A 15,064-nucleotide genomic window follows, 5' to 3' on the forward strand; every position below is an offset into this window, starting at 1 on the left:
TCGAAAGACCAATAAAATACAATCTGTAATCCAACTCAAGATCAAAATAGATAAATCTGTAATCCAACACAAGATCAAAATAGACAATTATGAAATCAAAGAGAGATAAATGAATATTCATAGTTTGTTTTTTTCAGTGATTTTTGGTCACTTTTACTTGTGTTGGTGCATATCTGATTGTTGGAAAATTTGTTACAATCATCACTTGATTTCAGCTATGGTCAGTCTTTACACTAAAACTTTATACTGCCCAACTTGTTACCTAACAGAAAAGGAATAACAATAAATCATGCATCATATTACAATTGTATAAGTAATCTCCTACTCAACAAAATCAGGTAATCAACACCATAAGATAATTTAATCACAGCATGCTCGCTGCACAATTTCCTCAAAATTTACCAAAGAATGAAGGAGGAGCCAGTATCTCTCATCAAGACTAAGCAACCAACATACGTCTTGTGCTAAATATTTCCCATCTATAGAAGAATCATCAAGAAGCGGAAATGAGTAAGTACCAGGCGGGCTCTGAAATATCTAAAGGGTTCCAAGAAGCGTTTCTTCTTGGGGTCACTTCTATATCAGGTTTGCACCTGTTATTTCTTTGCCATGCTCTCCAGAACGCTCAGGCTGGAGTTTGAAACCAAATATAAAAACCTTGACAGAAGACGTAATTAAACAAAAATTAGAAAAGTCGAGAGCATTACAACACCATGTTATATCTGTAGACGGGAGGCCAATAGTAAGAATTGGGACGCGTTTAGAAGCTTGCTGTTGTTTATTTCTAGTGTGTGGTATGGTCATCGAAGACTGATAATGCGTAAATAAGAGCAACAAATATGAGCGACCCTTGGTAAAAAAAATACTTTAGCATATTTGAGTGATAAAGAGTATCTGCTTATCCGCACTGAGCACAAAATTATTGCATCTGGAAGCTTCAAATTCACTTGCATAAATATAGACATCAAAGTATTTATAAAATCTGAAATTTCTCAGAAAGAACTTTAGGAGCTAAAACATATAAATTAAAATCTGATATGTGAATTTTTAATCAAGATTTTCGGTATCATCAAGTGAATACAAACAAAAGAAAATGAAGAACTAACCCTATATAACTGACACGGAGGTGAATACTAAGGTCGATGCAGAGCTCGTACATCTGAGCGCAATCCAAAGCAGTTTCGTGCGAATACGTAAGTGGTGTGAAGTGGTACCTGACGTACATTTTCCATAAGACTCTTGTTAGTGACTCACATAATCACTTACATGATCAACTGAAAACCAAAATCAGCATTACAGAATCTGGGAAATATAATGTTTTATAAACCTTGTGGGAACTGCTGCAGATACTCAAGATGCCAAAACCCTCTCTCGAACATTCTTCATGTAAACAAAAGTAAAGGTCAAAAACCATTCTCTCAAAAACCAGATAGTGAGACAAAACAAAAAACATTGAGAGCTATTTAAAGTGTACTTGAGTTGATGTAAAGAGCGAAGAATCTGCACAAAACCTTTCCAAGAGTAAAGACTCTTCCCTTTTCTAGATAAAACCTGAGCGAGACATAAATTCAGCTCAGAAAGAGTGAAATGATCTAACTTTTTTCAGAAGAAAGTGAGTGTACCCCAACCCTCTCCAATATATTGACGACATCATATATACGCCCACGTTCAACTCCTGCAACAACCACACAAATTTCTTAGTTGTGAAATCCAAATAAGGTTTAGATCTATTTACAGAGAATTATAAAAATCTCACCTAATTTGGCCACGGCATCATCGATTCCAAACAAATCAACATCGTCTCGGTTAAATAGTCTCAGGAAACTGAATCGTACACACACAAAAGACAATAAAAGTTACACAGAAACCCAATCTGGTGGGAAAATATTGAGAGAGAGAGAGAGAAGGAGAGGTATATGTAAATACTTGGAGCCTACAGATTTGTCCTTGCCCCTGTAGGATTGGAGAGCGAGAGCATCCACATCTTGAGACACAATCCTAGACTCCTAAAACCGCAGAAGACGAATCTCGGCTGAGGTCGAACAGCGACCGGTCTTCAAACAGCAAACGGCCTTCAAATCAGCAAGCACGGTGAAGGAATTCGCCATTGTTGGAGCTGGTAATTTGCAGAGATTATACTTGTAGATTTAGTAGATGTAGTGATCTTCATTGCTGTAAGCATGCAAATTTATAAGAGACCTTCTGCCGGTTAGGTTTGAAGAGGTTGAGCTTGAATTAATGATACAGAGTGGGTGGATGGGATGAAGCATGTTAATGTTAATGGTGGATTAAAGGAGAAAATAAATAGAATAGAAAGCGTTACAGGAAGTTAATCGGCTTCATCAGGATGAAAGGGACAGCGTATCTAAGGTGAACTTCATTTTGTACTCAGACATACAAAACCTTGGGCCTGGACGAAAAAACCTGATATAATCCCAAATAAAAGACTTGGTCTTGGTATAAATCTTGAAAGAACCCATAATAGTTTTGAGAACGATTTTTGAGAACCTCTGTTTCCAATTTATTGGGCTGAAACCCAGTCCGAAATGACACGGCAATTTGATTAGCTAGAAATATTTGTGTCCATGTGGCAGTGCTTAGAAAATTCTAATTTAGCTGCTTTTATACAGTAGTGATGTAAATAATATATATATGCTGAGAAAAAAATATATATATATATTTAATCAATCAAAATACATAAACCAATAATTTCTTAATCAATAATTTCAAAAGTTTAGCCGGTTATCTCTCACTTCTGGTCGAAGGGTTGATGGAAAAAATCGTTGTTTCAGTTATCCGTCACCCAAACTAGAAACCAAAAACAAAAAAATATGATTCAACCATATACACACGAAAAAACCATATAATATACATTCATATATGATTAACAAATACTTGAAATGAAGAATTTGGATTGTTCTGAAAAATCCATCAAAAACTCCTCCACTAACTCCTCCAGCAACTTAAACTCTACTTCTTCTCCCATGGAATCCATTTCCAACCTCAAACTCTCCGGTGAACCAATCTCCGCCACTTCCATCCTCACCACTCTATTCACCGCCAAACTGCTCAAGTCTCCGTCTTCATCCCACCACCGATCCACCACCCTTCCATTACCCTTTAAACATTCTTGCATCCGGTTTATTGCATAAGCCCCCAACGTCTTGCCAGAGAGAATCTTGAGACCACGAGGTCCGAGATAGCTCGGTGTCAGCTCCAAAAGCAGCGTGTTGACGAGGTCGAACACAAGCTGCTTCACGTTGGTTCCTAGTCTTTGATGTTCTGCCGAGTTCGCGTAGATGCCTCTCAAAGATGGGTCTAGTGGGCTTTCTACGGAATGCCATTTAGACAAAAGGTATGACGACAATGACTCTGACTCTTCATCTAGATCAGCTGCTGATAAGAGTGCGTTGACAAGGAGACGCAAGTCTTCTTCCTCCTCCTCTCTTGTGGAAAGAGTAGAGCGTTTTGATGAGTAGCACCGAGATACTGCTGAGTCGTCGAATGAAAAACTCCGACCAATGGAGGGAGATTTGCCTAGTAAGTTGGATCTCATGGACATCATCATCTCCGGTTCTGTTTTTTCCAAGATTGTTTTGGTTTATAATATGAAACAGGGAAAAGAAAAAGAGTGAACCTTTAGATGAAACCTTACCAAGAGAAGAGGAGGATGATCTATTCAAAACAGAGGAATTAAAAAAGATTCCATCATCTTCATCAAAAGAAGTTTCCAAGACTGAAACTGGACTCGGCTCATCACGCCACTCCCTAGAGTTTCCAAAAGTTGCTGACCTTGCAATTGATAAGCCTGCCTGTTGAGATACAAAAAACATATTTGTTTAAAAGAATACACACCACATGAATGTGATTTTTAATATGCAAATGTGTGTTTATATGATTACAATACCTCCTGAGAAACCAAGCTTCTAGCAGAAACTGATGCATCACATTCTGGAGTTTCCTCAGAAGATCTCTCTTTACTTGCTTTCTTGTTTCTTGAGAAAAGAAACTTTGAGACTTTACCTTTCAGAGACCATTTCAAGCTTTTTGACTTAGTCAACTCTTCAGGGAGAGATTTTGATCTCATAAGGCTATTAAATGGCTTTAAATTCCCATCCTCTCTACTGGAATCATCACCAGCTAAGCAAGATGGATACACTCTAACATCATGTTCTTCATAACAATCATTTGCTTCTTCTTTATCTTCAGTTCTAAGATCAGTCATTGAATCTGAAAGTGCAAGCATCTCACCTAAAGAAATATTAGCCCCTTTCTTCTGAATAACTTCAACCTCCTCCTGCAAGTTCTCATTCGATGCTGCCATCAATGCCCATCTTTCTGAAAGCCGTTTCTTAGCCTCTCTGCAAACTGATGACGACTCTGGAGAACCTGAGGCTCTGCTAAAAGGCGAAGAAGAAAATGGGCTGTTCGTATATTCCCATGAATGCCTAGAAACCGGTGATATGATCTCAGAATCTGCGTAGTAACTATCATCGCCTACATAGCCGTTGGAGAAGACAGAAGAATGTGAAGTATCTTCCTTGAGAATCTGTCTCTTCACTCTCCTAGCCACATCTTTTATCTCCTCATAGTCATCCACAGGTAAACCATCTCTTGGAGAGGCTGGACATGAAGAAGCCTTTCCCACATGGCCATTAGGTTTCAGTACAACTTTTCTACTAGTTTGCTTTGTCGGATTATATTCATCTTCACCAGGCCATTTGAACAAACGAATACCCTTTTCAACAGGAGACTCAATGCTCTTTGAAGGCTTCAGAATAGTGATACGCTTAGGCGACTTCTCCGGAGTTGGTGGCGCTGTGGAGGACTGGAGGTGATGAGAGAAGAAGTTATTCGACTCCTGCAAAAACTCGAGGAACAACTCCTTGTTTGAACTCAAAACTTCCATAGCTTCTTGGAACTCTTTGGAATGTCGTAGCTTATCGTCTGTAACTAAACGTTTAGCCTCCAAGAACTTCTCACGGACAATGTCCATCTTCTTTTTGCTTAAACCCTCCACTGGTTTCTCCCAAATCTCATAGACATTTTTACACTCCCCGTGACTTAACGACCTCTTTAGCCGAGGTTTAGAGTTGTTACTCCTTGGAACTATAGCATCCGGTTGTGTCTGAGGGAAAGAATCAAGACCCATCAACTTGGCAACCAAGTTTGTGGAACCGAGATTAAGTTCCATATCTTTGGACATCTCCTCAGCTAGTAGCATCTTCATCGGAGTTCCATTGACTCCAACCGTAAAACCATTCCTCACAACTTTATATTCTATCTCATCAAACTGTTTACTCTTTATAAACCCTGTGAAACCATCATCCTCATGCCTTAAAAGACTTATAACTTAGAAAAAATAAAAAAAAAAGGATAACAGAGAAAAGCCTAACCATCTTCGTCAAAGTAGGGTTTATTATCGAGCAGTTTCTTCCCACTACCAACTGTTCCGAAATCGAACAGGTTTACCATACGACCTAAACATCCTTGAACCTGATGAACGTTTCTTCTTCGATTCCGGTTCATTTTCAAAGGCTGAAACATCACCAATTATTAAAGCTAACAAAATGGTTAAAAGAAAACTTTATCAAGCAAAATTGAAGAAGAAGAACCAAAGACTAAAATTTGCAAAGATTTGGGCCTTCAAAGAGATTATTAAGGGAAACAAAAATCTTGGGAACTAAGAGCGAAGCATTTACTAGCCGAACAATCACATTAGATAGAGATAACTTCAAAACGCGATTACAAACGCAGCTACTGCGTAGCCGACACTATAAAAGGTGAAATGAACAGAGTTATAGTCTAGAGAAAATTAAAAAAAAAGGCGAAATCACACGGGAGAACGTTAAAAAGGGGGACGAGATAAGCAAAAGAAAAAGGCGAAATTTCAGGAAAAAGAAAATAGTTTGCTTCCTGAAACAGCGGCGTTTCAACAGACAAAGACAGTATATTACAGAGAAAAGACAAATACCTGTCTGCCGGAACCGGCATTATCCGGTGACCGGAGTTTAAATGAACAAGCTTTGTTGCCGGAGTTTTGGCATGCGCAATAATAAAGATATAAGCTTTTCCGCCGGAATTTTGATTAAGATGGAAGCTTTTGCTCCGCTGTTAAGACTGACTTCCGAGTCAAACACCGACGCGAAACGCGAAACGCGAAACGCGTAGATTAAATGCGATTAAATAGAAGGCTACAGGTACGGAAGTGGCTGATATAAAACGAGAGTGATGTGTTGTCCACGGATAATGGAGCAGGTTACGACTTTGGACCAACTAACCCGAGTTTGGTTTCTTCTTCGACGCGTTTCTTTTATTATTACAAGCTTGTTATGTAGTAGTAATGTAGTATTAATGAATGATTATTGTCGGATCATTATTAATATTTGAATGATTATTAACATAAAAGTATGGCCAAATCTCTAAAATAGCATCTTTCTAAGTTTATATCACAAAAAATAGCACTCAAAAACTAAAATGACCAAAATAACACCTTTTTAAGTTTATCCTTTGAAAATTTTAATTTTTTTATTTTTCAAAATTTGAAATCTTATCCCCAAAACCTCATTTCTCAACTAACCCTAAACCCTAAACTCTAAACCCTAAACTCTAAACTCTGAACCCTAAACCCTAAATCCTAAACTCTAAACCCTAAACCCTAAATCCTAAACCCCACCCTTTAACTTTAAACCTTAAGTTTGTGACTTTTGATAAAACATTAAATGTTATTTTTGTGACTTTTGACCTTGAGTGCTAGTCTGGGAACAAAAACTTGATTTAGCGCTATTTTTGTCTTTTTCTCTAAAAGTATTTCTTAGTACTAATTTCTTCATATCCTTACGATACCAGTATTCGAATATTTATATTTCCTTTGTCAAACTCTATTGTATCATATAGTATGAATTTATCAAATACATTTCTACCACTTTTACAATTTAAAGATTCCAAACTGTAAATGTTATTTAGTTTTGTTAACTAAAGGCAAATAATAGTGATGGTGTATAAAAAAGTTGTTATGGTTAGTTTTCACGTGGTCTTAAATTAATTTTATTTCTTAAAATACAAGAAAATGTTAAGTTAGTTGTAAAAACAACTATGAGAAAATATTTTCGAAACCAGCGAGTGCGGATAAATTGTAATCATTGCGGTCTAATAAGGCATGCAAACGAATTTAAATTTGAAAGATAAAAGATTTGGAGTATCTTTCAATTATACGCTAAATGAAAGAAATAATTATGAACCCATGCTTTCGTGATTCTGCAGTTCTAAAAGAGATTTTATTGTTTTTTTTTTTTTTGGCATCAAAAGCTCCATAATTTTATTAAGATGATTCCAACCAAGTAGTGTCTAGCACCAACCAAGTTGGGACCCAGAGTTAACATGGAAAAAACAAAAATCACGAAACCGAGCACCTTTCGCAAGGCGATCAGCTCAGAGGTTCTTTAAATGTGAGACAAAAGAAATGGAGCATAACAAAAACTTAGAAAGAAGAGTAAGGAATTCATCAAACTCAGCCATAAGACTTGGCCATTCTTCTTCTTCATCAATGAGCCTAACCAGTTGCAGGCAATCTGATTCAAAGGCCATCGATTCGTGACCGAGAGTTAGCGAGGATTTCATGGCCCACAACAGAGTACCGAACTCTGCGTGTAGGGGAGACAACGTTCGGTTACTAGCCAATGAACCGAAGGTTGTAGTCCCATCCTCATTCTCTATCACGAGTCCGTCACCATAGCGAGCATCATCTCCTTTCCATGACGCGTCAAAACGACAAAACGGTCTCTGTGGCGGTCTATACAGTAGCTCCGGCGTAGGAATGTTGCTTTTCTCCTATGTTACTTCCGGGGTAATTTGCGCCAGTCGCCAACTCTCCGCCTCTGACGTCGCTGATTGTATCACTTCCATTGACGAGATGTCCTTGTTATCAAAGACCTTTGCATTACGCGCCTTCCACAAGAACCAGATGATCCAAGGGGTGCGAACCAGGCTTTCCTCGGTTCCATTACGAATATGGATCCGATTTAGGATACAGTCAAAGTTTCTGTATATGGAGGAGCACGGGAATTCACCCGGATGTAGAGGTAGATGCGCTAAATCCCAGGTCTATGTGGCCATCGGACACTCAAACAGCATGTGGTTCACAGTTTCCTCGTCATGTCCGCATCTTGGACAGGTCCGAACTGGATGGCAATGACGGTCGGCTAGACGGCTGCAGACAGGTACACAGTTTGACAGGGCCAGCTGCCACATGAAGTGTTTAATTTTTGGCACAGTTTTGACCTTCCAGACCTGCTGTGTTAAGCTGGTAGTACTCGGCTCAGTACATGCCTCAGCGGGTTGTTCATTATCCAAGCGACATTTCTCGTCATATCCGGCTTTGACGGAGTATATTCCAGACTTTGTATGGACCCAGCAGAAACTATCAACTTTGAAAGATTTGGTGATGCGTATACTAGTTATAAGCGAGATATCTTTTGGGGCAGTAAAAGTTTTCAACAACTCCACGTTCCAGCTCTTAGAGTGGCGGTCGATAAGCTCATGTACCAGCATGTTTGGTTTCTGAATAGGCCTTACACCCGATGGCGAGCAGGGAGGATTTGTAGGAAGCCACAGTTCATCCCAAACTCTCGTATTGTACCCAAAGCCGATGGACTTTCGAAGACCTGATTTCAATAGGGGTTTCGCCGCCATTAGGCTACGCCATACGTACGAAGGAGAGCTCGCTTTCTCAACATCAATCGGATTTGTGTTCCTAAAGTATCGCCCTTTTAGAACCTTAGCGAGGACAGACGAAGGATATTGTACGAGATGCCACAGTTGCTTGGCCAGCAAGGCCATGTTGAAGTTTTTAAGATCTCGGAATCCTAAGCCTCCGTTGTTTTTGGGAACGCAGATTTTATTCCATGCTATCCAGTGTAGGCCTCCCCACCAGAATCGTGCGATTGCACTAGACATTTTTTTAATGATGTCTTGAGGAAGTAGGAAACATGACATAACATAGGAGGGAAGTGCCTGCGCTATCGATTTAATCAGAACCTCTTTTCCTCCTTTGGATAGTAGTTTCGCAGACCATGAGTTTAGACGACTCAGGAGATATTCCTGGATAAAAGCGAAAACTTGTCTTTTGGATCCACAAATCTTTTCCCGTAGCCCCAGATAGACGCCCATACCTTCTTCTCGAACTATCCCTAGTGCATCTTTTATTTTAGTCTTTATCTCAGTCGGAACCTTGCTACCGAAGAATATAGAGGATTTTGAGGCATTCAGTTGCTGTCCAGATGCTTTACCGTAATCCTCAATAATCTTCATGTGCTCTCTACAGAGATTTTACCGTTTATGTTTTTTTTTACTTACTTTGTGTACGATGGAAGGAAATATCTTTTTAAAAAAAAACTAGAACGTGGAGAATATGAATATATTTTCTTAACAAATATATTTATTAGAAATTATTTCATAGGTAAATTGCAAAGTTAGAAAACTCATAATGGTAACATAATTTTAATTTTCTTAACATACCGCATAGAATCAACCAAAAATACCAAATACTCTTCAATCATTTAGTCTTTTTCTATAAATGTTTAGTTTTGCTATCTGAAAATGCCTAGAGGAAATACTCTTCAATTTTTGTTTTTTTTTCTTTTGTTTGTCAAAAAGAGGTAACAAATATTATTTTCCATTGTCTCTATAACTGTTTTCACTATCTCAACTAACCTATGAAATTATACTATAAATAACTACAATTCTTCTCTTGGAACCCATCATCAATGATAACGTTGCTTTTTATTTTGTGTAAAGAAAACATCAAACATATGCATACGTTTTTGGGGGTTGTTTGATGGATCATTATTAGTTTATACAAATTTCAAAGTTTAGAAATTTTATAAAACTAATATTTTATATTTTTTTTTTTTTGAATTGTGATTATTGAGTTGTGATTATTTAAGATTTCAATTGACACTCATCCAAATTTTGCAGACAAAACAGGTTATTATCATGATCCCGCTTCCGGAGTCCATACATTTCTGCAAATCATGTTTCTAACAGGTGTTCTCTTTTTATTAACCTTACGTACTGTTTGTTGTTTCATTGTGATTTTTTTTTCATTCATTGTGAATTTTGTTTGGTTAATATGATTAATTGGAGAAAAACAATAATAGTGTGTTTAATTGCTATAATTTTTTAACATGTATGTTTCTCAAAAATGTGTATGCTTTTACTTTCTAAAAGGAAGTTAATAACATTACGAAAACTTTCTCTCTCTAAAAGCTCCAGCTTCTCACTAGTTTTCTTCACCGTTAAAATTGCTTCGGTGGCCGGGGTGCCACCCCTTTTGTTCGTTTTCTTTGGTAATATAAAGATCCATATCTCTTTGGGTTAGCCAAACTTCTCTTCCGTTGATGATCTTATGTCTTCGCTAAAGCGATGTTTTTTGTTGTGTTTTCGATTCAAACAGATCTGAGCTTCCTGTTTTATCTTGATCTGTTTCTGAATCGAGTAATAAAATTCCGATTTAGATATCAGAATAGGATTGTCACCTCTTTCGTAAAGTCATATCAAATCCTAATTTGTTGATGTTTGGCTTTCTTCTTTTGAGGTTAAGCTCAGGATCCTTTCTAAAGGAAATAAGTCTTTTTCCAATTAGTCTTGCCGCTGAATCAGTTAAGGGTTAAGCATTCCAAGTGGAAGGAACAGTGAAGATGATGTGCTAATATCAGTTGATTCAAAAAGGGGCTCAAATAAGCTTGGCATTCTAATAGGAACGGTCCAGCAAAGGTTCCACTTCAGGTTCAATTAAACAGTGCATGTGTTAACAACCAAGGATGTAAGATTGTCAAACCATGGCATCGGCGAAAAGCATGGCGAAAAGCGTAAGAGGTTAATTCATTGGTGTCAGAGATCAACAAAGATGAAGAAACCCATGAAACGATGAAGATAGAGAAGCGTCTTGGATGCTCAAGGTGGCGGAAGTTTCACAGTGGCTGAGGATTGACGTCTAAGGCATGATGAACGCGAAGAAGACACGTGCCTTGGTGAAGCAGAAATTGTTAACACGTGGGCAGAATACCCGGCACTCCCACAGCTTCTCTATTTGAACTTTTAAATTTGTAATTTTAATGGGTTTGTATCCGAAACGAATGTAAAATTGCCCATTTGGGTTGTTTCAATGAAACAATGTTGACAAAAAAAAATTAAATTTCTAAAATATTTGTAAATCTTAATCATATTTAATAAATATTTTAATATTTTTTATAAATATTATATTCAATCATAATAAATAACTATATTATATTTTAAGAAAAGAAAACATGTATATTTACACCACTCATATGTTAAGAAATTATAATATTTTTTGTATTAACATTTGTATCAAAAATATACTGTGCTCCTGCATAGTAGGGACCATATATAATACTAGTTAAGAAAAACTGATATTTCTAAACGCACAAAGATTATTATTTTTTGTATAAAGCTACATTAAAATGATTCCGCCAATCACAAAAAAAACTATAAAATATAATTTCTTAAACAATTTTCAATAATGTTAAAAATAATTTTAAAATATTAAAATATATTACATTTGAAATACTAAAAATCTTTTAAAACATTGTATTATTATATTTCTATGTCTTCAATAAGTTCCAAATAACCCAAGATCCAGATTTAACTGTGTACTGGCCATTTTTAATGTAGTTTCAACAAAATGTATCCAGACAGTGGATTGAGCTTATGACCAAACTTTTTATGAAAGAAATATCAGCAGGGGCAACATAATCCTCCAATAGTCTAACATCCAATTACTTCAATTCTTGATCAAAGAGGTCACTGACTCTCATGATCGGGTGTGGAGTATATGTATATTATGCATATGTAACAGTAATATTGATTTTGAAATAAAGAATCTCGAGGTGAAATCCAAATTAATGCATAGAATTTGTCGAATGTCAGTTATTCTTGTCGTTTTAACCACAGTAATCAATCATGCATGGCTGGGTCTGAATCCTTTGACCATGGTTACAATCACTATGAAATAATTCCAACCCTGAATTTGCTCTCACCTTCCACAGTTAATGGACTTTTCAGGTCCGTTCTCTTGGCCCATGGGGCAGTGCGCTAATTTTACCGATCCTACAATCACCATACAACATTTATCCGTGACCTCACTCGCACGATATCACAAATAAATTTTCGGTAGATTACTCATTTTTCTACTACTCCAGCTCAAACACGCATAACGCTGGAATTCTAAACGGATGTGTGCCCAAAAAGATAAACGCATTTTGGTGATATAGGTAGCCAAATCAATTTTCTTAAACCTTTCCATAAACCATAAACCACAAACCGGGATGTTACAGAATTGTTTTAGATGTAAATGTTAAATTTTTCATAAATAAACATGTCAAAACTTAATTATATATAATATTTATGTTTTCAAGTCTATTTGAATTTAAATGTTGAACTTGGTGGTTAATACTGAAGTTTGTAACTGTATTTTGGTATATTATGTGTATATACGTGAGCAAATTTGAAAGGAATTTTTTTTTTACAACGAACGACTATTCTATTACTCAAAGTTGGGATGGTGTAGGTAACTAGGCCGGAATAGAACAACCAATAAAATTAAGTTCTCTATGGAAAGACCGCTCAGTCCTAGCTGAAGAATCAAAATATGATTTTGCGCTCATGGAATATGAATGATCTTGAAGTCCGGAAATCATATTTGCAGAGTCTCTATCCTCTCCAATTCTGCCGTAAAGCTTGGCCAAATATGAGGTTCCTTAAACATGGCGATCAAATCCTTGCAATCTGTCCCAAAGTTCTGGCATCTCGAATGCTGAAGCATACTCTCAATCGCCTATGTAGTGCTTCCACTTCTGAATGCAAGATAGACTCTCACCGTATATAATTTTGTATCTCCATAAGTTGAACATTCCCCAAGCTGTCAATCCAAACCCATCTACACCCGCTGAACTGTGCTGTGGATGTCCATGACCCATATATCATGCATATATTATCCAAACTTAAGACTTGAGGTTCTTCAACACTACGATCTTGTGGAATAGGTGGCACCATCTCGTTTTCATTGAACCATACTTGACACTCACTCTCTACATAGCGAATTAACTCCAATGGATACCTTTCTATCCCCCTGAAGAGCTTGTAATTTCGTGCCTTCCAAATATACCAGATTATCTAGGGATAAGGATCTCTGTCTAATTCTGACTCGACAACGCTGTTCTTTCTCCAGAATAGACAATTCATATTTGCATAAATACTCGGTACCAGAAAGATATATGGGCTTGACGGTGTCGTTGACAGATACCAAACTTGTAAAGCTGGCGGACTTTCAAAGATGGCATGAGTAACAGACTTTTATGGTTCTCCACATTGTGGGCAATAGTTGTCACATCTCATATTAAGCTGTATCAAATTCCTCGTTACTGCCATATGACATGTTATCAATTGCCATATAAGATGACATATCTTCCAAGGAGCTTTTATCGTCCAAGCAAAGACTTGAAGCTTAGTTATACTGGACTCCAGTACCTAGGGCGAACCGGCATAGCTGGTGTTGTAGGGATCTATAGATCCTCAACACCTTGATCTCATATCCAGAATGTACCTTATCTCATTCCCAATAGCAGTACCTTACGTGCCGCTGAAATACTGGTCCACAGATAAGATGACCCTGTTTACAGAGATTATTCGCAAAGGTGAAGTCATTCTGTAGTATCTTTTCCTCAAAACTCGAGCCATTAACGAATCAGAGAATTGAATTAGTCTCCATAATTGTTGCTAGCAAAGCTACCTTGAACTCATGGATCATACACAAACCAATCTCGCTCTCCTCCTTTGGTAATTTTCATTTTGCCCATTTGAAAGGATCAAAGGAATGTTTAAACTCTCCATATCTATAAGATGATATGTTGTAGAATACGTTGCTGCCTTCGTTTCAAAAATGATATTGTATTTTAATAAATGTAGCATACTATATTGATTTCACCTATCACTCATGCCTCGGCAGACACTATAAACGTCGCAATTTTATTATGCCATGAATCATACGTTTTAAATTATTCACATTAAAAATGGAAATTCTTATACTAATATCGAAAGCTATAACTCTCTTTGCTGGCACAAAGAATGGATACTTATTAAAGATTTAATGCTTATATATGGTTTCTTTGTATAGTTGTAACTCTGTATCGTCTGAAAAGTTTATCTACTAGTGTCTTTAATTTTGTTATATCATATACATCAACTAGGTAATATATATAGTCCAGACAATTTGTTTTTGGGTTGTTCCGCTAAAAGCCTAGCATAAATGATCTGTCTCTACAACTACGGTAAATCAATACTGGACAAAAGATCGAAAATATTTAGAATTTCTTTGAAAAGAGCTAGAACAACTCGCATATTGAGCCAATATTTGTCGATTATATTCTTCCTAAACTGGTTTTCAAGTTGATTTGAATCACCGATCAGGATTTCAAGTTTATCTGGATCTTCAATTTTGCCAGGGTTTTTTGCTGGTTTGCAAGTTTATCCTGGATTTAAATTTTAGACCTATTCAAATCTGGCTTACTAAACAAGTTCTGGCAGACTGGCTCAACCATTGCTTTTCCGGATTTGATAGAAAAAAAACCATAATATTGTTATAAATCATGTGATGGATGTCCATAACCGGCCCGATCCATTAGAGGCTCAATCCGCAGGAGAGAGAGAGAGGAGAGAGAGAGAGAGAGGAGAGAGAGTCGACCAAAGAGAGAGAGGCGGCTACCTTGTGTTTTCCTTTTTCCTTTTCCCTTTGTGTTTATGATTTGTAATCTTTCATTTTATCTATCTTGTAATTCCCTATATAAAGGACACACTTTATAATTAATGAAATAAGAACTTATTGATTCTAATCCTAAGTTTTACAACACGTTATCAGCACGGTAGCCTCTAAAAACCTTAAAGCTAAAAACCAGAAATCGAAAACCCTAATCCTAACCGACGAACCCTAACCCGATCGCGTCTCTTGTTCCTGCAAGCGTTCCCGTCTCAGCTTCATCCGATCAGCTCC

The 15,064-nt window shown here is 37.1% G+C and overlaps 1 protein-coding gene and 1 long non-coding RNA gene across 3 annotated transcripts; one reads left to right on the forward strand and one right to left on the reverse strand.

Annotated features, from left to right (window-relative positions):
• Positions 1-2,813: 2,813 nt before the first annotated feature.
• Positions 2,814-6,250, reverse strand: LOC106306874. 2 transcript variants are annotated; one of them, XM_013743648.1, is made up of 5 exons: positions 5,975-6,250; positions 5,397-5,538; positions 3,908-5,313; positions 3,656-3,812; positions 2,814-3,576 (listed from the first exon to the last, which is right to left on the reverse strand). In XM_013743648.1, exons 2-5 carry the CDS (start codon positions 5,527-5,529, stop codon positions 2,885-2,887), a joined length of 2,388 nt encoding a protein of 795 aa, XP_013599102.1. In that variant the 5' UTR covers positions 5,530-5,538; positions 5,975-6,250; the 3' UTR covers positions 2,814-2,884. The 2 variants fall into 2 exon arrangements, with proteins under 2 accessions (XP_013599102.1, XP_013599101.1); XM_013743647.1 differs by lacking the exon at positions 5,975-6,250 and having other exon boundaries at positions 5,397-5,951.
• A 3,503-nt stretch (positions 6,251-9,753) lies between these two features.
• Positions 9,754-10,897, forward strand: LOC106304549. Its single transcript, XR_001262771.1, has 2 exons — positions 9,754-10,044; positions 10,595-10,897. It is a non-coding gene; the product is annotated as an uncharacterized LOC106304549 (long non-coding RNA).
• The last annotated feature ends 4,167 nt before the right edge of the window (positions 10,898-15,064 follow it).

Source organism: Brassica oleracea, chromosome C7, assembly GCF_000695525.1.
Source record: "Brassica oleracea var. oleracea cultivar TO1000 chromosome C7, BOL, whole genome shotgun sequence".
Lineage (NCBI taxonomy): Eukaryota > Viridiplantae > Streptophyta > Magnoliopsida > Brassicales > Brassicaceae > Brassica > Brassica oleracea.

Bases quoted from the DNA above. Each gene is read 5' to 3' on its own strand.
- LOC106306874 (XM_013743647.1), bottom strand. From the start codon at position 5,547: ATGTTTCAGCCTTTGAAAATGAACCGGAATCGAAGAAGAAACGTTCAT. The intron at 3,813-3,907 runs GTATTGTAATCA...GTATCTCAACAG, and splicing joins GAAGCTTGGTTTCTCAGGAG to GCAGGCTTATCAATTGCAAG. The intron at 3,577-3,655 runs GTAAGGTTTCAT...TGGAAAAAACAG, and splicing joins ATCATCCTCCTCTTCTCTTG to AACCGGAGATGATGATGTCC.